The sequence below is a fragment of the Octopus sinensis genome, linkage group LG6 (genome assembly GCF_006345805.1).
Source record: "Octopus sinensis linkage group LG6, ASM634580v1, whole genome shotgun sequence".
Taxonomy (NCBI): Eukaryota; Metazoa; Mollusca; class Cephalopoda; order Octopoda; family Octopodidae; genus Octopus; species Octopus sinensis.
This window is the reverse complement of record NC_043002.1, coordinates 78,557,460-78,582,942: the sequence shown is the minus strand read 5'-3', so window position 1 is coordinate 78,582,942 and position 25,483 is coordinate 78,557,460. Positions and strand designations below refer to the sequence as shown.

General features: G+C 36.3%; 1 protein-coding gene across 2 annotated transcripts in view; it reads right to left on the bottom strand.

Annotated features, from left to right (window-relative positions):
• Window positions 1–7,967: 7,967 nt before the first annotated feature.
• The window catches only part of LOC115213364 (N-alpha-acetyltransferase 35, NatC auxiliary subunit), an 85,598-nt gene continuing 68,082 nt past the window's right edge, over window positions 7,968–25,483 (bottom strand). Inside the window, exons 17-20 of one of the 2 annotated variants that reach the window (XM_029782306.2) lie at window positions 21,121–21,261; window positions 14,208–14,330; window positions 10,251–10,331; window positions 7,968–8,284 (exon numbers count right to left, since the gene is read on the bottom strand). In XM_029782306.2, the coding sequence (XP_029638166.1) occupies window positions 8,225–8,284; window positions 10,251–10,331; window positions 14,208–14,330; window positions 21,121–21,261 (405 nt within the window). In that variant the 3' untranslated portion in view covers window positions 7,968–8,224. Of the gene's footprint in view, window positions 8,285–10,250; window positions 10,332–14,207; window positions 14,331–14,709; window positions 14,951–21,064; window positions 21,262–25,483 lie in introns of those variants that run through there. The other variant, XM_036504063.1, reaches the window with a different exon arrangement.

Below are 25,483 nucleotides of genomic sequence, written 5' to 3'. Positions count from 1 at the left end.
CGTATTGGAGTCAATCTAATTGACTGGTTCCCTCCCCAAAATTTCAGGCCTTGTGCCTAGAGTAGAAAAGAAAAAGAAAAAGAAAATATATAGATATATATATTCATATATATATATATATATATATATATATATATATATATATATATAGGGGTTGGTCAAGATAATGGAAACACCTAGCATCATACCATCATAATTTTGAAATATCTATAAAACCATCAAAAGCTTGTTTATTTTTATGTTTTTTGATTTATTATTAGTGTTGCATATGTTTTTTCTAAAATTGCTGTTTCGTTTCAGATATCATTAGAAAAAGGTAATTAAAATTCATTCAAATGACAGATCTATCAGACTTTCAAAGAGGTCAAAATGTTGGTGCTCATATGGCAGGCGCTAGCGTAACGAAAACAGCCAAAATATTTGATGTATCAAGAAGTACTGTCTCAAAAGTAATGGCATCCTTTGAGAAAGAGGAAAAACCTCCTCATCAAAACAAAACTCTGGAAGAAAACCAAAACTTTCAGATAGGGACCATTAGATTCTTAAGCGAATTGTTAGAAAGAATCACCAAAGTACAGCTCCCAAAATTATTGCAGAGCTTAATGACCACCTCAAGAACCCAGTTTCCGCAAAAACTGTTCACCGGGAGCTGCACAAAGCCAGATTTCACGGGAGGGCTGCAATCAGCAATGCAATGTAAAAACCCTTCCAAAATAGACAGACACAGAAGTCTGATGCAGTGTTCTGTCTGGACAGCTCTTGTCAAACCATCTAACCTATACCAGAATGGAAGGCGGTGAGCTGGCAGAAATGTTAGCATGCCGGGTGAAATGCGTAGTGGTATTTCGTCTGCTGTCACATTCTGAGTTCAAATTCCATCGAGGTCGACTTTGCCTTTCATCCTTTCAGGGTCAATAAATTAAGTACTAGTTACACACTGGGGTCGATGTAATCAACTTAATCCCTTTGTCTGTCCTTGTTTGTCCCCTCTATGTTTAGCCCCTTGTGGGCAATAAAGAAATAAGAATGGAAGATGGATGTTAAACAATGATGATGATGATATATATATTTTGTGAAGGTGCATGGCTCAGTGATTAAAGCATTGGACTTGCAATCATGAAGTAGTGAGTTCAATTCCCAGATTAGGTTGTATGTTGTGTTCTTGAGCAACACACTTTATTTTACATTGCTCCAGTTGACTCAGATGTAGAAATGAGTCGCGATGTCACTGGTGCCAAGCTGCATTGGCCTTTGCCTTTCCCTTGGATAACATCGGTGGTGTGGAGAGGGGCAGATAGTATGCATGGGCAACTGCTGGTCTTCCATAAAAACGACGTTGCCCAGACTTGTGCTTAGGAGGAGAACTTTCTAGGTGCAGTCCTATTGTTATTCATGACTGAAGGGGGTCTTCATCCTTTTTTATCTATTTATGAGATCGTTTTCCTCTACTTGGCTGAGATTCAAAACTGAATTCACACAGTTGTTGCTTGTCAGAAGAATGTTTGATCCTTTGTGTTTATCTCTATGCAAGACGATTAATGAGAAATACCCGACCTCTGAGACTTTCAGTGGTTGTGAAAAGATCAATCTCTCTCTCTCCCTGTCTCACTATCTTCAGTTTTCAGCCAGCTAACCAAGAGCACCATGACCAAATGGAAAGAGACAACACAATTCTTGCCCTTTCTTCCTCTCTGTAAGCAGCCCATTAACTTGGCTTCCATACACAGCTTCCAGCACACACTAAGAGAATACAAACAGCACACATTGTTATCATTGCCACTTACTACTACTGCTATGTTTGTGCCATTGCTGGCAAATAAAATCTGTGAATATTATTCTTTCCTCTCTGATGTTGTTATCATATTGTCTCATCCTACTTTTGACCATCTACACATAGTGACCCCAACACAGAACATGAATCGCTATTTCTACATCAAGTAACTGCTTAACCATACACTACATACGTATATATGATGGACTCTCCCATCGAAGATGGTATATGAGCATTCAGCTTTTGCTGAACGACCTGCACAAATGATTTGTTTATAGTGATCAATGTTTCGTACCACACATTAGCTCACTCTCCTCCATCAAATCGACATTGTCTGAAAAAGTGCACTGTGTACCACACATCAGGTGTAGAAGTGATTGCAGAGCAACATGAGATGAAGTGTTTTACTCAAGAACACAATGCACCACCCAGTCTAGGAATTGAAATCGCAATCTCACAATCGTGAGTGCAACACCCTAATCGCTAGGGTTAGGGTGTTGCACTAGGCCATGCACCTTCCCATACGTTATTAATAACACCTAGAAGAAAGTGCTTCTTTTCTACTCACCAAAGTGTATGTACCTTTGGCTAGGAGGAATTGATGTTATCAAACAGTATCCAACAATCATCAGGTGTTTCAACCCTGAACCATAACACCCTCATAATCTTTTCCTGGCTTTCAGTTTAACAGATATTTACATGAACAAAAATAGAGCATTCATTACAGCAGCAGAATGAAATATATAGAATATCATATAGTCCATTAATGATACTATATTAAAACTTCATACTTAACTGATGCTAAACAATAATCAAATAACAAAATCTCAACCAATTACTAAAATATCCTCAAAATATATGTGGAGTTTCCAGTATCATATCCTGTGTTTACAAATTTGTAAGTGCTATATTTCATATTAATATTGTTAGAGGTTTGTTATTTCTACATAATTGTTTGAAATATAAGTGAAACACTGAATAGAATATATAAGGTAAAGAACATAGAGAATAGGTAAAATATTACTGAGTAATGAGTAACTATGTGAAAATAAATATGGAAATTTAGAGAACTGAAAATGTATTGTTATCTAGAGTAAGAATGAGAGTATCTGTTGTTGGTTAAAGCTGAATAGAGAGATTGTGCATATTTCTGATAAATAGTTAAGCATAGAACAATTCAGTTAAGTGGAAATGAACTTGGAAACAGAAGTATTACAATAAAATACTGTGTGATCATGAATGTCTCTTCATTGATTAAACGTGAAACAAGGAATAGGGAGAATGATTGTTCCTGGTAAAAATAAAATTAATGATCCATGGCATGATTTTCCATTGTTTCAGCAGATACTTGTCAAAGTGGTAACATTAAGTAAATATCTCTAATCTGAACATTTAGATAGTTTATAGATTTATTAAGTTTTTGAGTATTGAATTCTACTCAACAAAGTCCCTCTTCTTCATTCCTTAACTCTCATTTACTAGCTTTACCATTCTCCAAATTCTTCCAACCTCCAGCACTTATCCAGCTACTTTTTGTTTTACCCTGACGTTATCTAGCTCACCTCACTTCTACTTAAAGCCATAATGCTCAGTAATCTACATATGCTCAGCTTTTTGGGGATCTTCAACTCAACCCAGAATAACATTCCTGCTACAAATTCTTTGACATTTGCCACTTTGGACAGCCTATACACATTGTCTTCTCACTTACATGTATAAACTCTCCAAATATTCTTAAACTCTTTCTCACCTCCAGCCCCAGTTTTTATCCTTCTATCACAGTCTCTTTCTAAATCAGATCATCTAATCATTGCCTCACCAAATCAATCCACCTCGCATAATCCTAGTGCAAAACAACTCCTTATATTAAACCCTCTCACACTTCAGGTCAACAAATTGATCAAAACTTTACTAATTCTATGCTGATTACTCATGACAAAAAATTTGCTACACTCTTAAACCATAAAAGACTTCTAAGTGGGTAACTGAAATGATCCTCCTGGAGATGTTCTACATTCCTCATACAATTAAGGCTACAATCATAAACCTCCGGTAATCTTTCGTGGAAATTACACATCAGTGGCTCCATTCTCAGAGCAAGCAAGGAGAAAGACAGCCACTGTTCTTCTGCAGTTATTGTCGTAGCATACATCCAGACAGAATAACCTTAAATAGTATCAACAATAGGTAACAACTGTGCTCTGACCAAGTCCACCTTACTTGTCTCTGTTTAATTATCAAACTTTCTCTCACCAGTATGTTACATAGCGATCTGCAGATGTTCTCTCTTCATTTCTTCTATGGTTATTGCAATGGTTTTGCTCTCCTGAACTAGCAAGCTGTATACCAACCATGTAAAATCCTTTTCAATGCTCCTGTTTCATATTCTCCCATAATTACCATCTCAACACTTAGCTGATTCTTCATCCCTGTAGTTGTAATTTTCTGGAACTCTCTTTTCTGTTTACATTTTCCTTGTATGCACCAGTCAGCATAGCTTCAAACTAAACATCATTCACATTAACACCTTCAACCTGGAAAGGTTGACAAAGGCTATGAGCACAACTCCTCTCCATTGCACAACATAAACTAAACAAAACTATCAAAAGACACCAATATTTTCTGAGGTTATCAAGCAACCCAATTTCTATTCTTGGGTCATATCCACCATTAATATTCTTGGAAAAAAATCATGAATCTCATAGCATTTGATGTCTCCTGCCCCTAAAATTATCAGAACTAAAACTTTGTTAAAAAAAAGCATTACATATTTCAGATGAAAACAAAAGAATTCCTAGTTCAGGGGAAACAAATGAGTGAAAATATATACTTTTGTTTATTTAGTTTACAATTTCATTCCATATGTTTGAAACCATTCCCTTTTAGAATACACAAATGCTACTAAAGTTCTAGAATTCAAATGTTTCTGATTTTTTTTCCTGGATATTACTGTGAATATAAACGTTGGCTTACTTGGTTAAGATATAAACATATAGACTTTTCTTTATCATACTGCACTTGAGTAAATATACAAAATGTCGAGCTTACAATAAAAGGATGGTGGCAGGAGCTATGAATAAGGTTTAAACGCGCCGAGATGAATTTCAGTGGAATTTAATTCCCCCACAGTTACTAAACTTTGGGGAATAGATGACTTACAAATAGTAAATATATTGAGTTAACAAAACATGAGGTCATTTTACAAGTTATCTCTTGAAATCTACATTTGCTCACTTGAAACTCTTATTCGCTTTTCTCACGAATCCATTGTGAAGAAATTTATATGATGTAATGGAAGGATGGTAAAGGAGTAGATCTAGTCCTGTACTAAATGACATATGATTTTATCTCTCTTAGTATTTTATTCACACCTCCTCTATCTTCAGTCCCATCCTCACTCAACAATTTAATAAAAGTGTACTCAAAATACAGAAATCGTCTCAGATATTAACATGATATTTAGTTCATTGTAGTAGTATGGCGGTAGACAAGGCTATAGTATATTTCCTGCTGAAAATAAGTATCTGATGTTAAGGTTTCACAATGATCAAGGGGATAAGATGTTGGTTTCTTAAACAGAAAATATAAAAACTTTGGTTTTATTATTCCCAATGTTTTCAACATCAGAAATAACCATAATAGGGTTATAATGCAGTGATTAAGAAAATGCTTGGAGTTAACTAGCACTATATTTTAGTCAAGCAAAGCAAGAGAAACTTCTACTTTTTTGGATTATTAGAATTCCTTAGTGAAAGTATAAACTTGTGTCTCATAAAATAATTTGCAGAATTTGTTCTGACTCTCTACACTCCTAGTTCATATCCAACCAACACCAACTTTACCTTTCATCCTCCTGAGGTCACTAAAGTAACAGTCCTGCACTTGGGATTGATTCTTCTCTCTCTATCTCTTGTTCCAGAAGCAATCTTCTGAGGCTGGATTTGGTGGGGAATGTGCTCTATCAAGTTTATTCCCCACCTATACTCTACATCATGATAATATCCTACAACTTCATCAAGAGTTGAAGGTTCAAGTCTTTCTAACAATAATATTACAAAACCTTAGGTAAAGAGTATTCATTGAAATGGTAGACACAAAAATATCATTAACCCTTTAGTATTTAAACCGGCCATATCCGGCCAAAATGGTTAATCTGTTTTATGTTCAAACTGACCAGATCCAGGCTCTCACACCTACCCTACAATGTTATTCTACATTAAGTAATTACACCATCAAGATCTTGAAGATATGAGATAATGCATGATTAATTCAAATCAATGTGAATCAATTAGCATTATGTTTGATAGAATAATATGAACACTAAAGAGTTAATGCTCCATTAAATGGAACAACAATGAATTCATAACCAACAGAATAAATGCAGAAACAACAATAAAGAATGGAAAAATCTGTATTTGTTGTTACAACAGCTGACTCTTACAACATACAGTTTGTAAGATTGGAAACAAATGACACTACTTTTATAATAGTAACACACATTTACAATTATCATGATTATCAAGACAAGGAGGCACACAAATACACACCAACACTGACAGATGTATACATGCATTTTATATATATATATATATATATATATAAGTTCTTGTATATTCCATCTTCTATCTTTCAATCCGTTCTGTCTGTGTGTGTGTGTGTCTTCTAGGATCTTGGGCATCCTCCATCCGATTGCGCTCAAATTCGATATGTAGATACCGACGGTATCAGGGTGTGTAAAAGTCTTGAAAAAATTACAAAAATCGTTTCCAGGTGAGAATGCGATCGATCAAGTCATGGGAACGTGCATTTGTAAAATCGTTTTTCTTGGAATAGAAAAAAAGTCTATCTTTATTTCTTCTTTTGCTGGTGTCTCGAATTTAGGTTAAATCAGTGTTTCTCAACATCTGGGATCACGTTAATTAAGTAATATGCTACTGGATCAATCACAGGTTAATATAATTGATACGGAAAACAATGAAATGGTGACCATTCACTACTTGATATAAAATTCTTCTCATCCTCTTTGCCCAGTTATTCCTGGGAGGGTTGTTGGGTAAAAGTCCTTCTATCAGGTCTTGTCTGAAGCAACAGTCTCCAATTGATCCAGCTGGATTGCCAATTGCGACAAGTTAAGTTCATGGATGTTATCCAGCCATATTGTTCATGGTCTGCCCCTGGGTTTTCTGCAAGTTGGTTTTGCCTGTAAGACCTGTCCAGCAATTCTTTCCTGAGACATTTTTTTACCATATGTGCATAACATCAGAGCTGTGATTTCTCATTTCAAAGAAGTAATGGCTCTACCTGGTGTACCTCTCTGATCTCTGAGCAATCTTCTGATACCAACCCACCTGAGATTAATTTTATGATACAAATTTCCTGATTTAAAATGATTTAACCCATTAGCATTTAAACCAGCCATATCCAGCCAAAATATTCTACCTGTTTTAAGTTAAAACTGACCAGATCCAACCTCTCGCACCCAGCCTAAAATGTCATTCTAAAAATATACAATCACCTCATCACAATACTGAAGCTATGGGATAATGCCTGATAAATTCCAAACAATGTAACTAAATAAAGAATAAATTGGACATAGAAATCAGACTGCTAAAGGATTAAACTAAAACCCACCATCAAAATTTTATGTTAATTCATGTTCTAAACATCAGATTAAAAACGACAAAATTATTTTCCTAAATTCTTTGTTATTTTAAAAATTAACTGAAATAAAAGCAATGTATTTTAACAGAAATATACAAATAAAAGGGTTAATTTATTGACATTTTATTAAACAAAATATTACCAGAAATCTAAATCTTGATTGTCTTTAATTCATTTGATTTTTTTTTTTTGCACCATTTGTTTGTAAATACAGCAAACTTTCTACTTTAGCTCATCATGAAAATGAAGTCTCAAAATTTTCTTTATTTATGCTCCATCAAATTTATATTTAATCTAATACATTTTGCTAGTTTGTTGCTCAAAATTAGAAAATAATTTTATCTATTAATCAAAACAGACTTTATTTACACGTACAATTAATAATCAATTTTACATACATTTCCTGCTTAATGATTTGGCATCTTAAAAATACTATGCAATTATTATACAATTATTAATTGCCTATAATTATTACAGACAATTAAACAGAACTGATTATGTAAATGAATGAAAGCAATAAGGAAAGAAACAAAAGTATTTTTAAAATTTTTATTATCAATTTTTAACAAAAGGTTTTAAGACTGATGCAATCAAAGAATTGTTTGCAACAAAGCAGGTATTTATTTGTCTCTGATCAACTTCAGTCAACGTTCAGACCATTTGTGCACATAGCAGTAACAACAAAACACTCAATCCACCTGAATGAACCAATGTAAGTTTTGGTTTAGATCAGCTCCTCATTCTAATGACATATTACTATGCCAAAAGGTAGAATAATACTCAGGTGCCAAATTAATTTAATTTAATTACAGGACAAACTTTGCTGAGGCTAAAGTCAAATTCAGGTGGATCCTGTAAAAACAACAAAGAAAAATATTTTAATTTTGCAAAATTATTGCATATTTTTTTAACTGCTTTCATCTGTCTTTTTTTAGTTGTAGATATCTTATATGACAATTCTTGCTCTGAAAATAAACAGATTGGTGCAGGAGTGGCTGTGTGGTAAGTAGATTGCTTACCAACCACTGGCACATTGGGCAAGTGCCTTCTACTATAGCCTAGGGCCAACCAAAGTCTTGTAAGTGGATTTGATAGACAGAAACTAAACAAAGCCTGTCATGTGTGTGTGTATTTGTGTGTCTGTGTTTGTGTCCCCCCCCCCCCCCGCAACATCGCTTGACAATCGATGGTGCCCCAGAATGGCCACAGTCAAATTACTGAAGCAAATAAATAATAACAAAAAAAAAAGATACAAAGGACTATGTTCTTCAGAATCCTTTCATTTCTCTCTCATCAAAATCAAAAGTGATGGAGATGCAGGCATGGCTATGTGGTTAAGAAGTTCACTTTACAACAATGTAATTTTTGGTTTGCTCCCAGTGGGTGGTACCTTGGATAAGTGTTTACTAAAACAGCCTTGAGCTAATCAATGCCTTGTGAATAAAATTTAGTAAACAGAACTGTATGGAAGCCTTCTCACTCAACCGCCCCCCCGTCACTCCCTGCTGCTTTGCCTGCCTGCCTGCAAGACTCACCTGCTTGACCCAGTTTGAATACAGATCAGTCATTCTTAACTTGGGTCCATATAAAATTTTTAAGGGTCCTTGCATGCAAAATAGTAAATTGGGGAACGACAGTAGTATTTTAAGAGTCCATGAAAAGAATTTTGCTTTAGGTGTATTTATTGCAAGAAACTGATATTTCTTTGTCAAATATTTTACATAGTTTAACCCTTTTGATACCAACCCGGCTGAAACTACCTCAGGCTCTGTAGTACAAATGTCTTGTTTTCATAAGTTCTGAATTAAAATCTTCCACTAAACCTTAGTCACAATGTATGTCCCTAACACTAGCTTAATGATAACAGATAGGTGCAGGAGTGGCTGTGTGGTAAGTAGCTTGCTTACCAACCACATGATTCTGGGTTCAAGTTCCACTGCATGGCACTTTGGGCAAGTGTCTTCTAGACCAAAGTCTTGTGAGAAGATTCAAAAGAAATACGGTAACAAAAGAGTTAATATGTTTTTGGCAACAGAAACATGTTCTCTGAGAATACAATTGCCAACTTATACAAGTGAATGTGTGGAAAACAAAAGAGTAATTTTGCAAAAAAATAGTACCTATAAAACTAACTTTTAAGCATTGAATGGCTATGGAGGTCCACCACAATAAAATAATAATCAAAGGGGTCCATAGGTTAAAAAAAAATACTGGAGAACCACTGATGTAGATGGATAACCACTTCCAAAATGTTTTTGTTACCTATAACAATTTATGTTCCACTTATTACTCTAGATGAAAAAATACTTTCACTGTCATTTATATTTATGAGAGCAATCTAAAAATTAATTTCCATATTTTTACTGCACATACCAATCTCTCAAATGATAACTTCCTCTATTACAAGTTTTTCACATTAATAATCTTTTTCTTTCTTCTTTCTTTAGCATTCAAACTGGCCACATCCGGCCCAAATATTTTATCTGCTTTATGTTCAAACCAGCTGGATCCAATTATTTACATCCGCCCAATAATATCATTCTAAAAATGCAACAATCACATTATTGAACTCTCAAAGCTACAAGATATTGTATGATTAATTTAAAACAATATGAATAAATAAGTATTCCATTTGACAGAACAATCTGAATGCTGAAGTTAAATGCTTTCAGAGTAGCATCTGAAAAGACATTCAGAAAATTAATAATCTATAATGTGCGAAACCCTTGGGAGCAGATTAAACTAATACCAAGATTCATATGAAGTAAATAACCCCAAGATTCATATGAAGAAAAGAATACAAACTGGATTTACTTACTGAGGAGTCCTTTTTGTGACCACTTAACAATAGTTTCATCACAACATAATTAGTTTTTGCAATTTTTATTAGGTTTTGAACCTGAAATTATGAAAGAAATTCATCATTAAATTTAATGACATACAAAATCAAACTAGATCTCAGCTTTTGATAATGTTAAAGTATAAGAAAAAAACTATGTTCAAATTCATAATCATCATCATCATCATTTAACATCTGCTTTCCATGTTAGCATGGGTTGGACGATTTGACTGAGGACTGGCGAACCAGATGGCTGCACCAGGCTCCAATCTGATCTGGCAGAGTTTCTACAGCTTGATGCCCTTCCTAATGCCAACCACTCCGAGAGTGTAGTGGGTGCTTTTACGTGCCACCAGCATGAGGGCCAGTCAGGCGGTACTGGCAATGGCCACACTCAAATGCACAAGAGCCAGTCCAGTGGCATTGGCAACGACCTTGCCTGAATGCTTTTTCATGTGCCACCAGCACGAGTGCCAGTAAGGCGACACTGGTAACGATCACGCTTGAATGGTGCTTTTTATGTGCCACCGGCACAGAAGCCGGTCAGCTGCTCTGGCAACAATCACGCTCGGATGGTGTTCTTAGCGCTGCACTAGCACGGATGCCAGTCATCAAATTTGATTTCGATGTTTAAATTTTTTTTTCTTTAAGATTCTTGAAGACAATGAAATATACTTCAAGATAATTTCATTAGAGAAAAATTAAATTAAACAACAACCTCTATAAATATAAACAAAAAACTTTCTGTGGACATATTATGAATCATTTGTAAGGATAGTGATGCTATCTAGCACTAAACAAATGGACAGTAAATACAGAGGGTTTACAGTGATTGTGAAGACATCATTGTTATAATGTGGATCCTTGTTGGCACTGTAATATTCTTGTTGCCACTATTATGTTGTGGCAGCGTTCTGTGTTTTATTATCTTTGACTCATCTATTGTGCTATCGCTGGTAACTCCGTAACTTGAACTTGTATATATCACGTAACTGACACTGACTCCAACTAAGAATTTGTACAACGACTACTACTACTGAACCCCTACAACGACTGACCACTGACCGTCTGACTTTATAGTGGTTCTCTAATACCACTCTGTCACGTGAGAAGGGGAGTAACATTTTCAGCACAACAATCATAAATGTTCCTTGTACAATAGTAAGCTGGTGAATTCTCTATTGGCCTCAATGAAAAGTATACAGACACAGGAGTGGTAAGTAGCTTGCTTCCCAACTACATGGTTCTGGGTTCATTCCCACTGCATGGCACCTTGGGCAAGTGTCTTCTACTATAGCCTTGGGCCAACCAAAGCCTTGTGAGTGGATTTGGTAGACAGAAACTGAAAGAAGCCCATCATATATATATATATATGTATACGTTTGTGTGTCTGTGTTTGTCCACCCAACATCGCTTGACAACCGATGCTGGTGTGTTTACATTCTCGTAACTTAGCGGCTCAGCAAAAGAGACTGATAGAATAAGTACTAGGCTTACAAAGAATAAGTCCTGGGGTCGATTTGCTCGACTAAAAGCGGTGCTCCAGCATGGCCGCAGTCAAAAGACTGAAACAAATAAAAGACTTGTTCAGTGAACTTAATTCCAACTTGTGAAAGCAGCTGAGTATTCTACAAGCTACAAGGGAGAAGACAAGCCACTGGATTTGGTTACAAAGAGACGATGAGCAAAAGCTAGAAGAATATTGAGCAAAACCTAGTAACCAGTTGATCTAGTGAGTGGGGCCTCATCTAAGAGAGGGAGGGGAAGCAGTATGCAACAACCCATCAATAGGAAGGCCCTGAAATGGCATGCATTTTCTCCTGTTATGTCTTAATGTCTCACCAATAAGCTTGCTAGCATTCAGCTAGTTGAAGCTTTCAACTGGTAGCACTGACATCTGCAAATTGTTTACAGAAAATTCAGACAAACGTGCCTTAAAACAATTCTCAGGTCAAATCAACATGACACAAAGTGACAAAGCTGAACCGTTGGATTATAGAGGGAGAGAGAGAGAGAGAGAGAAAAATCAACTAGTATTGGACTGGTTCTTAATGTTCTCAAAAGTAAGTAAGGTAAAGTTGACCTGGCAAGAATCTGAGCTCAGAGTGTAAAGAGTGAGAACAAATACGAAAAACATTCTATCAAACATTCAAACGATTCTGGCAATTTGCCACATTGGTACTTTATTAGTGAAGTCAAGAAGAGATTGAGTAAGGCATTGCTAATTTACCAATATTTCAGTGAACTTAATTCCAACTTGATATGTAGTGTCAATGGATAATGCATGACAAATATGAAAATACCATTATTTAGTGGTGGAAGATTCCTTTGGTAAATAAAGACCAGAGATTAATTAGGTCAAAGCCAAAGTCCCGTAGACTCAGAAGCAAAATTAAGACACATAGAAGGATGTTATATCCCAAGACACTCCAACTTAAGCCAATAGAAAAAAATTAAACATTAAAATAGTAATGGCTCATGGAGTTTTTTTGCTTTTTTTTTTATTATAAATATATTTATTTTTGTCTGTTAATATCATAAACAACTTTAAGGCAGTGAGATGGTAGAATCATTAGCACACCAGACGAAATGCCACTAAGCATTTCATCCATCTTTACGTTCTGTGTTCAAATTCTACTGAAGCTGACTTTGCTTTTTATCCTTTTCAAGTGGCAAAATTTGAAATCAATATCATAAACAACTTTATGTTAAACTTTTTCTTTGATTGTTTGCAAATATGATGGTGCTCTTTCTTTCTGGGAATAATTTATCAAAAGACGGGCAGTAATCGTTTGTTAACATTTCAGTCACTTTACTTACGCACCAGAAATCAAACAGCCATCACCATACTGTAAGTTTATATGATGTTTGGATTATGGAAAAACAAATTCTAAAAATTAAAAAAAATCATTAAATACAATCCTTTTTATTTTACTTTTAAACTAGTAAGAACTAAAAATAAAAGTCAAAAGTTTAAATTTCACAAAAGCAAAGCAGCAGTGTATGTTATGAAAATGGAGAACAGGGCAGACATATTAAATGATGCATATATATATATATTTACACACCCACACACATATATACATATATATACATCTACATGTAAACAAACAGACACACGTACATATATACATGCACACATACAATCTTTCATCCACCATCTTCTAATTTTACATACTGTTAATATTCATCATCATTATCGTCATCGTTTTACGCCTGTTTTCCATGCTGGCATAGATTGGTCTTAATGTTTCACATGTAACTGGAGGTTAGTGTACTAAATACAATCTGACTCAATATAAACATGAACATTATTACAGTATATACTGTACCAATATTTTTGATAATGTTGAAGTATAAGAAAAAAAACTATGTACAACTTCATCATCATCATCATTTAACGTCCGCTTTCCATGCTAGCATGGGTTGGATGATTTGACTGAGGACTGGCAAACCAGATGGCTGCACCAGGCTCCAATATGATCTGGCAGAGTTTCTACAGCTAGATGCCCTTCCTAATGCCAACCACTCTGAGAGTGTAGTGGGTGCATTTATGTGCCATCAGCATGAGGGCCAGTCAGGCGGTACTGGCAATGGCCTCGCTTAAATGGTGCTTTTTATGTGCCATCTGCACAGGAGCCAGACCAGCGGCATTAGCAATGACAATAACAATAAAAATATTATGCCAGAAGCTGTTACTGTCGCCCATTCCAATATTTCATGGGCAATGTTTGTAAATATGTTATTGTTATTTAGCCCTAGGTTTACCCTGATTCAGTAAATCTATGAATAAAAACATTCCAGTCATATATCAGGGAATACACTGTCCAATATGTTCGCTATTATATTAGAAAAGAAATGGTTAAGTTAGTTGAATTGAAATCACACTGAAATAAATAATAACATTTAAAAAAATATTTCAAAGACAAAACTCACTTCCTCATTGGGATTGGGTATATTCTCATAGAAGGTCTTAGCCTGGTGGAATTGTTTACAAGCTAACCCATACATTTCAGTAGATGCTCGTTCATAATTATACTTCGATAAATCATTCATTTCCTGAGGAAAATTCCAAAGTTAAAGAAAGAAATTTGACAAGAATTAAGTAAACAAAAATTTAACTAAATGATAAACAGTCATAAAACACTGAAACATTTAAATGGGACATAGTTAAATAAATATTACTGCAAATGTACTCCTTTAACCCTTTCGTTACCAACCCAGCTGAAACTGGCTCTGAGTGCAAATGTCTTGTTTTCATAAGTTTTGAATTAAAATCTTCCACCAAACCTTAGTCACAATTTATGTTCCTAACACTAGCTGAATGATAACTAAGTTATTTTACTAAATTCTTTGTTATATTTTAAGTAATTGATATTTAAGGTAATTGAAAGAAACATCTCAAAATAATTACAGTAACGAAAGGGTTAACTACTACCAATATGTCAACAATTTATAGAGACATGACTGCTAAATAAAATGTATAGAGAAATCTGTGGGTTTCTTTTAGTCTCATTAATTTGCTTTTTTTTTTCACTATTTGCTTGCAGTAAAAACAAAGAGAACAAAATATAAATTCAAAATAACTTATAGAAATGAAGGCCCTTTTTTGTGGCAAACAACCCCACCATGAGGCAACATTAGAATCTATTGCCAGCAGGGCATATTGAAGCAAGTTACATACACTACAAAATTATACACATACTGACACTCCATTACTTATGATGATAAGATTTCCAGTTGATTCAATCAGCTTGTGAAATTAACATGCAAGTGGCTGAGTAATCCACAGACACACATACCTTTAACATAGTTCTCAGGGAGATTCAACACGGCTTAGCATGTGACAAGGCTGGCCCTTTGAATTACCAGTACTACTTATTTTTGCCAAGAGAGTGTACAGGAGCAACATGAAATAAAGTGTCTTGCTCAAGAACACAACACTTTGCTGGGAATTGAACTCATAACCTTACAATCTTGAGCGGAATAAGCGAAGCATTAAGTCACATGCCTCCATGCAGAATTACAACTGTAGAAAGGTTAATTCACAACCATGTGGTTGATAATCTATCATACACTAAAAGTTTATAGTTATTATAAAATTAAATTTACAATAAAACACAATATTTTAATTTTTGTTTCTACAGGTGTAATTATGATCTAATTAAACCCAATTGATACCAACCTGCTTTAGACCACTTCTGGTTTGAGCATATCAACTTGGTGTTTTAAAATGATTTAAATTAAAACCTTTCATTACAATTTCATGTTAGTCTGTGTCCAGAAACCAGTTTAATAAGGACAAAGTTATTTTACCAAATTCTTCATTATTTTAAAAATTAATTGAAACAAAGGCGATGCATTTCAAAACAAATATGGTAATGAAAGGATTAATAACTAGCTTCATCTTTACAAACTGAAGAAAAGCACCTTCATTGTCAATGCTAGCTGAAAACAAATGTGGCCCTAAACAAATGTCTTTCCTTCACCATATGTTAGAATGTCAGCTAGTTCAGAGAGTTGTTTATTGATAGAAGAAAGAAAAAAAAAAGAAATCTAGTTTATCAAAATATCAGATTTATTCAGTTGGATGGTAAACAAATTCAGAGACAGAGGAAAAAATTGTGGTTACATGTGCTGCCAAAAAAAAAAAAAGAAAAGAAAAGAAAAAAGAAGTCAATAAATAAAATACACAAATATGAAATATGACATGTAATTTACATCACCATTATGGAATACAGATTTATATTTTGAAGACTGTTTAATTGGAGACTTCTTGTTTAAGCTCTAAATCTCTGAAGAAACAAACACAGACAGAAACACACACACCGACACAGATATACATTCACACACACACACACACACCGACACAGATATACATTCACACACACGCATGCGCATACACACACACACACACACATATATACTTTATTGAAAAAACAGCAGAAATATCACAAAATCTGTTACTCAGAGTTTCATCTTCCTGTTCGTCGGACAACTGTCATTGTTTGGCCTAATGGCAATTGTTTCAATGGACTCCACCAAACTGTTCAACAAACAGGAACGTGAAACTCTGAGTAACAGTTTTTGTGATATTTTTGCTGCTTTTCAATAAAGTATATTACTCTACCTCTGGTATTCGAGTACTCTTTTTTCCACCTTGTTTCGCATTTATGTGCTTACTCCGGTATATATATATATATATATGTCATGGCTAATGCCAGTGCTGTCTGACTGGCACGTAAAAAGCACCATTCAATCATGACCAATGCTAGTGCCACCTGACTGGCACATAAAAAACACCATTTGAGTGTGGTCGATGTCAGTGCTGCCTGGCTGGCTCCTGTGTTGGTGGCACGTAAAAAGCACCCACTACACTCTCAGAGTGGTTGGCATCAGGAAGGGCATCCAGCTGTAGAAATCTTGCCAAATCAGATTGGAGAATGGTGCAGTCTCCTGGCTTGCCAGACTTCACAGTCAAACCATTGGACCCATGCCAGAATGGAAAGTGGACGTTAAATGATGATGATGATATATATACATACACACACACGATGGGTTTCTGCCTACCCAATCCACTCACAAGACTTTGGTCAGCCCAAGGCTATAGTAGAAGATATTTGCCCAAAATGCTACGCAGTTCCTGAGATAAAAATAATGCAGGAAATTGTCCATCTAAACACTGACAGAATAATTAATAAACCAAGTTGGTTTAAACTGTTAATAAACAAATCCACCTAAAAAGGAAGAACAACTGTCAAGATTTTAATCACACATCTTGCTACCATTTTGCCAAACCATATTTTTAGCATTAAACTTAAAACATTCATTAATTTATCATTGATTAAATGAAATAAAATAATACTCATGTAAACAGCCACGAAGTCATCAAACAATCGGCTGTAAGCTGGAGGAGAAGTAGTGTCACTCGAATTTATACAACAAAAACCAGCTTCTATCTCAGAGACAACAACTCTCACTCACAATGTCTTCTTTGTATTCTGGCATTACATAACCAAAATAGGTTTTATGCTACAAGGATGGGTTGATAGTTAAAGGAAAGTCTAGAAAGGGAGTAAATATGCGTTGTTACCAAGAATATAGTGCAAAGGAATCCAAAGTCTCACTCTTCAATGACATGGCCCAAAACAAGTAGGACATCTAAAGCCATTGTTTGGCCTAATGGTACTTGTTTCAATGGACTCTGCCAAAAGGCTAGTGTGATAGAAACAGGTTGTTGAAGCATAAAGAAGCTAGAGTGGCACCAGCTAGTTTGAAGCTGATTTAGAGAGAAAAAGAGAAGAAATAAACAAATGACCTCTGTTCCTGGTTTAGACACAAAACCAGAAAATTTGAGAGGAGAGAGTTAGTCAATACCCTAAATCCTAGTACTTGACAGGTGCTTTATTTATTGACCCTAGAATAAATGAAAGACAAAGTTGACCTCAGTGGGATTTGAAATTAGAATACACAGAGTTAGAAGAAATACTGTAACGCATTAATGATTCTATCAAACTACCTCTCTTACCAAGGCATTCTAATGATAACAGCTGTGAGACTGTAAGGATGCAGAGAAAGAAAATTCTGCTAGCTTGCTTCTTTACCACTTGGTTTCAAATTTTGGCACAAGGCCAGCAAGGCCATGGTAGGGGTTAAGTTGATTATATTGACCCCAGGGCTCAACCGGTACTTATTTTATTAATCCCAAAAGGATGAAAGGCAAAGTCAACCTTGGCAGCATTTGAACTCAGAACAAAATGCCTCTAAGCATTTTACCCAGTGTGCTAACGATTCTGCCAGCTCACCACCTTTACCACTACTTACTATAGCTTCTTTAATCCTTTAATCCTAAAAAAGATTAAAGAATTAAAGTTTTTATTTTATATAATTTTTATTTGTTTTGTTGAGTAGTCCCAATAAGGACACCTCAAACAGATCCAAGTCATAGGAACATGTAATGAAGTGGTTTGCAGATGTTTGCATACCCACCAAATTAGAATTACCACGTATCTATTTCAGTTGAGATTAAATTATATCTACCCAGTATACTGGTCATTGTTGAATGGCAATGTTCTGGCGTCATTTTAGTCTCATGTTTATTTCAGCTTTATTTTGGATGTGCTCTTAAATGATTTAGGGCTTAAATAAAAACTCTCCAATTATACAGTCTTCAAAATATAAGTTTATATTCCATAGTGATGATGTTAAGTACATGTCAACTGTAGCATATTCATACACTAAACTGCAAAAGAAAAACGAGACATGTGTGACTGTGAAATATGTTTTAATTTCGTTATGTCAGAGATCAATTTTGATAAATCTGATAAAGTCAATTTCTTGGATGTACTTTGACCACAGTCTATGGGTTATTGTCATGTGTTCTGGTAGTGGGCAGATCCAACAAATTGAGACTGTAGGGTGTGACATGTTCAATACCGTGTATGCCCTCCCTGGGTGTTCAAAACGGCCATACACCGTCAGTATATGGAGTGCACGAGGCGGTTCACAAAAGCCATTGGCACCAGTGACCACACGCTGAGGAAAGCTGCATCCAGTTCCACACGAGTTATCAACCTTGGGACCACCTGGTTCTGCTATCTCAGAGGTGTTAAATTGGGTTCAAATCCAGGCTGAGAGCTGGCCACGGCATAGTTCTGATGTTGTGCTGACGCAGGAAATCCATGGTGACCCTGGCCGTGTGGGAGGGAGCATTGTCCTGCTGAAACACATAGCTATGGTGACATGCAAAGAAGGGCACGATGTGAGGACTTAGGATCTGGTCAATGTAGCACTGCGCTGTGATGCCATTCCCCCTGCCTGCACCAACATTTTGGAACACATAGGGCCCAATTCTTTGATTCAGGCCTGTAGCGCCCCAAACCATGATGCTTTGGTCACCCCACGCATCTCTCTCCATGACACATGTGTCTCTGTAGTGTTCATCTCTTCTACGCTACACTCTCACTCTCACTCTGCCATCTGAGGTGGAAACACAGTACCAGCTCTCATCAGAAAAGACTATTGACCTCCATTGTTGATGCTGCCAATATCGGTGCTGTTTAGCCTACTGTAGTCATGCATGATGATGGCAGGTGGTGAGGACAGGCCCTCGAGCAGGACAACAGTTGTTGGTGGCCAATTGATGTCGTACCATGTCGTCGCTGATGAGCCGCTGTCCAGTGCCAATGGTCTCGCGAGCTGTCACCCTGGTTCATCTGAAGCGATCATGGGGGCGTTGCAGGTGGATGAAGTGATCTTGCCTGGGCTTGATCTTCTGGGGGAGGGGGGCGCCCACTGCAGGCATGGTCTGCAGTGCTGTTGGTGTTGTTGTATTGTTGTTGCAGGCATTGTAAGCTTTCACAACAACCAGGGCATGCTGCTCTGCATGTAATTGGCCAATAGCTTCTCTCTGTGCTGCTGACAATCAGGTCATAACTGATGCATCCAAATTACAAATGCCAGGAACACGGATCAAGTTGATTTTTATACCCATAACCTCCACAAGATGCACAAGCATTTCGGTTTTCATGACAATTGTTTGAGACTGCCACCCATGGCATTCAACGCAGCTGTGTTTTGGTGTCTTGTTTCAGGGAAAGTCCAAAGGTTACCTGCAATTTGGGTCTCAGCCATAAACCAGCATGTCTTGAAATATTTACACTTACATAGGCACAGGAATGGTTGTGTGGTAAGTAGCTTGCTTACCAACCACATGGTTCCGGGTTCAGTCCCACTGCGTGGCACCTTGGGCAAGTGTCTTCTACTATAGCCTCGGGCCAACCAAAGCCTTGTGAGTGGATCTGGTAGACGGAAACTGAAAGAAGCCTGTCATATATATGTGTATGTGTGTGTGTGTGTTTGTCCTCCAACATCACTTGACATCCAATGCTGGTGTGTTTACGTCTCTGTAACTTAGCGGTTCAGCAAAAGAGACCGATAGAATAAGTACTAGGCTTACAAAGAATAAGTCCTGGGGGTCGATATGCTCGACTAAAAGGTGGTGCTCCAGCATGGTCACAGTCAAATGACTGAAATGAATAAAAGAAAATAAAAAACATGCCTGAAATAAATTTTTAGAATTTACCATATAAAAATAACATTTGAAAAAAACGCATTTCTTTTGCAGTTCAGTGTATTTGTGTATTTTATCTATTGACATACATATTTCTCTGTCAAATGTAAAGCTTATTGATTCACATTGCTTTTAATTAATCATGCATTGTTATGTAGCTTCAAGATTTTGATGAAGTAATTGTTTATATTTAGGGGCATGGCTGTAGGCTCGGGCATGGCTGTAGGCACAGTCATGGCTGTAGGCGCAGGCATGGCTGTAGGCGCGGGCATGGCTGTAGGCGCGGGCATACCTGTGTGGTTAGGAGGCTTGCTTCCCAGCTACATGGCTTCGGGTTCAGTCCCACCGCGTGGCACCTCGGGCAAGTGTCTTCTGCTATAGCCCCAGGCTGACCGAAGCTTTGTGATTGAATTTGGTAGGTGGAAGTTATTGCCACATGTGTATATGTGTGTGTATGTTCTTGTGCCTCTCCGAGAGAAAGAGAGAGGGAGTGTCATTGAAGGGTATGTGTGAGAAGCTGGATCTGGCCAATTTGAACATAAAACAAGTAGAATATTCGGGCCAGACATGGCTGGTTTAAATGCTAATAGGCTAAATTAGCACAGTAAGTGATACAATGCCCAGAATGGAGATGAGTCAGAGTGAAAGCTAAACTGAAAAAGAACATATGAAATCAGTAAAGTCAACCACTGCATATAAATTAAACTACATAGTAGTGTTGTAATATAAAGCATGTATAATGACAAAAAACCCACAAAAAAGAAGCCACAACCTTACCTTGTAACGTGAATAGTGTACCATAGGGGGAGTAACGAAGTGTACAAATGGTGCAAATCGATGTGAATAACGGATCTCTTCGTTATCAAATTCGAATTTTGATTTCTTCATCCGACCATCCAACTGAAAACCCATCAAAGCCTGTGGAAATGGGACACAATAAAATTAGGTTTGAGTAAAGCAAGAGACAACAGAAAATTTTTTCGTTTTTATTTTTACTTGTTGGGTCCAGAGAAAGTAGCAGGGTCCATGGCCTCCGCAAACCCTCTTAGACCAGTCAGACTGATTCCACTAATGCCCTGAAGGAAAGGCGTGAACAAGGAGGGAATTCTAAAGGGTCAACCTACAGAAGAAAGAAGGATTGATGCAATTACAAATTTGAAGAGGAAGGATATAGTCAATTGAATCAACAAACACCCTGCCTAGCATTTATTTTATTGATCCAAGAGGGATATAAGTTGAAGTTAATTCTAACGAGATGCAAGTATCATCATTTAACACTTGTTTGCCATCTCACATGGGTTGGATAATTTAACAAAGGCCAATGAGCCAGCTTTAGCAGGATTTCTACAGCCGGATCCTCTTCCTAATGCCAACCACTTTACAGAATGTATTAAGTGCTTTTTACAGGCATGAAACTACTGTTAAACATTTAGTTGAATATGCTGCCTTGTATGCTACTCCACTATCTCTTAATAACAATATTATATACAAAAGAAGGGGTCTGTGTGCGTGCACAATATGTTTTATGTCATTGTAAGCTATAAAGATAATTCTGCTGTGTCATAGCTACCAACAAACGCTGTAGCCTACCTTAAGTCATACTAACAACTGCCAATCATATAACAGTGTGGTTTACTTTATTACATACTGACAAGCTACTGTGTATATCCCAGTTTTTAGAACAGGTACTTTATAACCATGCAGGTTGTAAGAAGTAAGTAAACGGAGTCTAACTACAAAGACTGCTTCAAAAAGATCCAGCCAACCCATGCCAGCATGGGAAAACAGATATAAAAACGGTGGAGAATTGTCCCAGTTTACTTCCAAATAAATTTCTAAACCTGGCCCAAAGCCTCACGTTTTGCGGGGTGAAGATATATAATTACATAAAACGACTGATGTTCTTCATTGGTACTTTATTTTATTGAACCTTGAAGAATGTAAAGCAAAACTGACCAATTAGAACTGAGACTATAAAGAACCGTAATTAAATGCTGTTAGACAGTTTGCCCAATACTCCAATAATTCTGCATATCCATCACTACTTAATTCTGGTTTCAAATTCGGACACAAGGCCAGCAATTTTGGGGAAGGGGTTAAGGCAATTGCATTGACACCAGTACTCAACTGGTACTTACTTTATTAAGCCTATAAGGATGAAAGCCAAAGTCGACCTCAGCAGTTTTTGAACTCAGACTATAAAGGCAGATGAAGTACCGCTAAGCATTTTGCCCAGCATGCTAATGATTCTGCCAGCTCACTGCCTTACCTGCAGTTAATACTGATTTCAAATTTTGGCACAAGGCCAGCAAGTCCAGGAGAGGGGTTAAGTCAAAAGGATAGACCCCCAGTACTCCATTGACACTTATTTTATCCATCTTGAAAGGATGAAAGGCAAAGTCAACCTCAGCAGAAATTGAACTCAGAACAGATGGAATACTACTAAGTATTTTGCCAGGTGTGCTAACGATTCTGCCAGTTCGCCGTCCTTACCACTACTTAATATTAATCTCAGAAGTCCACTTCAAAATTAACGACAGAAGAATCACAGACAATTTTGTTCCTCTTGGCTCATCCTGAAAACAAAACATTAATTTTAGTCCCTGAGTGCAATCTTAGCCAACAAGGATTGAGAGGTTAAAGAAGATGTGTCATGAAATTTACAATGATACACACACGGATATGGTGTAATTTATAACAGATGTGTAAAAGCATGAGATGCTGGAGATAACTGGCTTGTTACTTGTCAACATGTTAAAGTAATTCTAACGCTTGCTATACTGTTGACCTTACATAGGTTAGCTCTCTTTCTCTCTCTCTCTTAAAAATGACAAATAACACAGTCTTTATTGCAGTTATTTTAACCCTCATCCTTCAGAAAATAAATAGCTTATCTAATGTTATAGCTGGAAAATAGTTTTGTAAGTCTTATATTGTTTAAAAGGATATTATCGCCAATGTAATTAAATTAAACTTGCTATATGTTGAACTAGGAGTGAACAACAAAAACATAGTTACATTAAAAAAATGTTAAACATGTGTGTGTGTGTGCATTTTTGTGTATATAATGTGTGTTTTTGTGTATGTATGTGTGTGTGTGTGCATATATATATATATATATATGTATGTATACATATATATATGTATGTATATATCATCATCGATGTATACATATATATATGTATGTATATATCATCATCGATGTATACATATATATATATATATATATAATATATATATATATATATATATGTATATGTATGCATGTAGGTATGTATATGTATGTATGTATATATATATGTTTGTATGTATGTATATGCATATATATATATATATGTTTGTATGTATGTATATGTATATATGTATGTATATATATATATATATATATATATATATATATATATATATATTATATATATATATATATATATATATATATATATATGTGTGTGTGTGTGTGTGTGTACATATATATATGTATGTATGTTTGAGTGTGTGTGTGTGTGTGTGTGTGTGCTAATTTTTATCTTTCACTCCCCAATCCTGTCCTTACTACCCTACTCACTGTATCATTGCTCTCCTGTTGTCCCCCACCTCTTCTATATACCCAGGTTTCACCAGTCACTGCATCCCTCCCTCCACCCACCCCACCCTCGCAATCTGCATTCATGTGATGTCCCTACTTCCTACTCATGCACCCTTGGCAATACTCTATCATCCCATTTATATCCTGATCCCCCATCCCTTGAGGGTATGCCCTGACACTTCACCACCATCTCTCTAGTGCTCTCTCTCTCTCTCTCTCTCACCCTTCTCTCACTTTCATTCTCACTCATTCTCTCTCAATCCCTCTTACTGGGTAACCATGCATCTCTTCTACAGCAAGACACCTGTTTTTGTCACTGTCACACCCTTACCTTTCATCACCTGACACAAGGCCACCTTCTACAGTGCCCCCACCACAACCAGTGCTGGTGCCATGCAAAAGCCACACCAAAACAGACAGTAAAAGCTGGTGGAGTCCTCAGCCTAGCCAGCTCCTGTCAAACCATCCAACCCATGCCAGCATGGAAAAGAGCCATTAGATGATGATGACAAAGATGATGATATATGTGTGTGTATGTATATATATATATATATATATATATAATATATACACATATTTTTTTATGTGTGTATATATATATACATATATAGAGATCTGGAAACTCTGCCAGATCAGATTGGAGCCTGGTGCAGCCATCTGGTTCCCCAGTCCTCAGTCAAATCATCCAGCCCATGCTAGCATGGAAAGCAGATGTTAAACAATGATGATGATACATATAAGAATGGAAGATTGCATAGAAAGTCAACAAAGGAACACATGGAAATACACTTATATATTTGAACATTTCACTTTCTTTTAAATATGAACCCGTTATTAATCTATATCTACATATATAAAACTGAGAATGTGTCTGTATGTGTGCATCACTAAAATTCAAGAACTATACAACCGATTTTATTCAAATTTTACACATACCTTACTTAGGGTCAACTTTTTGCGTAATACGAGCCCAGAGTAATCTCTTATCCCTTACACTATTTCAGTATTACGTGTCAAAGTGAAACAATAACATCTCTATTGTAATGTGAGATAATACTTTCAGTTTAATACTGAAAGTATTATCTCACATATATACATGTATACACACACACATACACACACATACACACACACACACACACACACACACACACACATACATACATACATACATACATACATACATACATATATATATACATATATATATTATAGAAACTGTGTGTGTATTCCTCCACCACTTGATAACTAATATTAGTTTGTTTACATCCCTGTAATCCAGCAGTTCAGAAAAAGAGACCAATGGAATAAGTACCAGACTTCAAAAATAAGTATTGGGGTCAATTCATCATCACCATCATCATCATCATCACTTAACGTCCACTTTCCATGCTGGCATGGATTGGACAGTTTGATTGAGGTCTGGAGAGCCAGCAGCTGCATCAGGCTCCAATCTGATCTGGCAATGTTTCTACAGCTGAATGCCCTTCCTAACGCAAACCACTCTGAGAGCGTAGTGGGTGCTTTTTACATGCCACTGGCACGGGAGCCAGT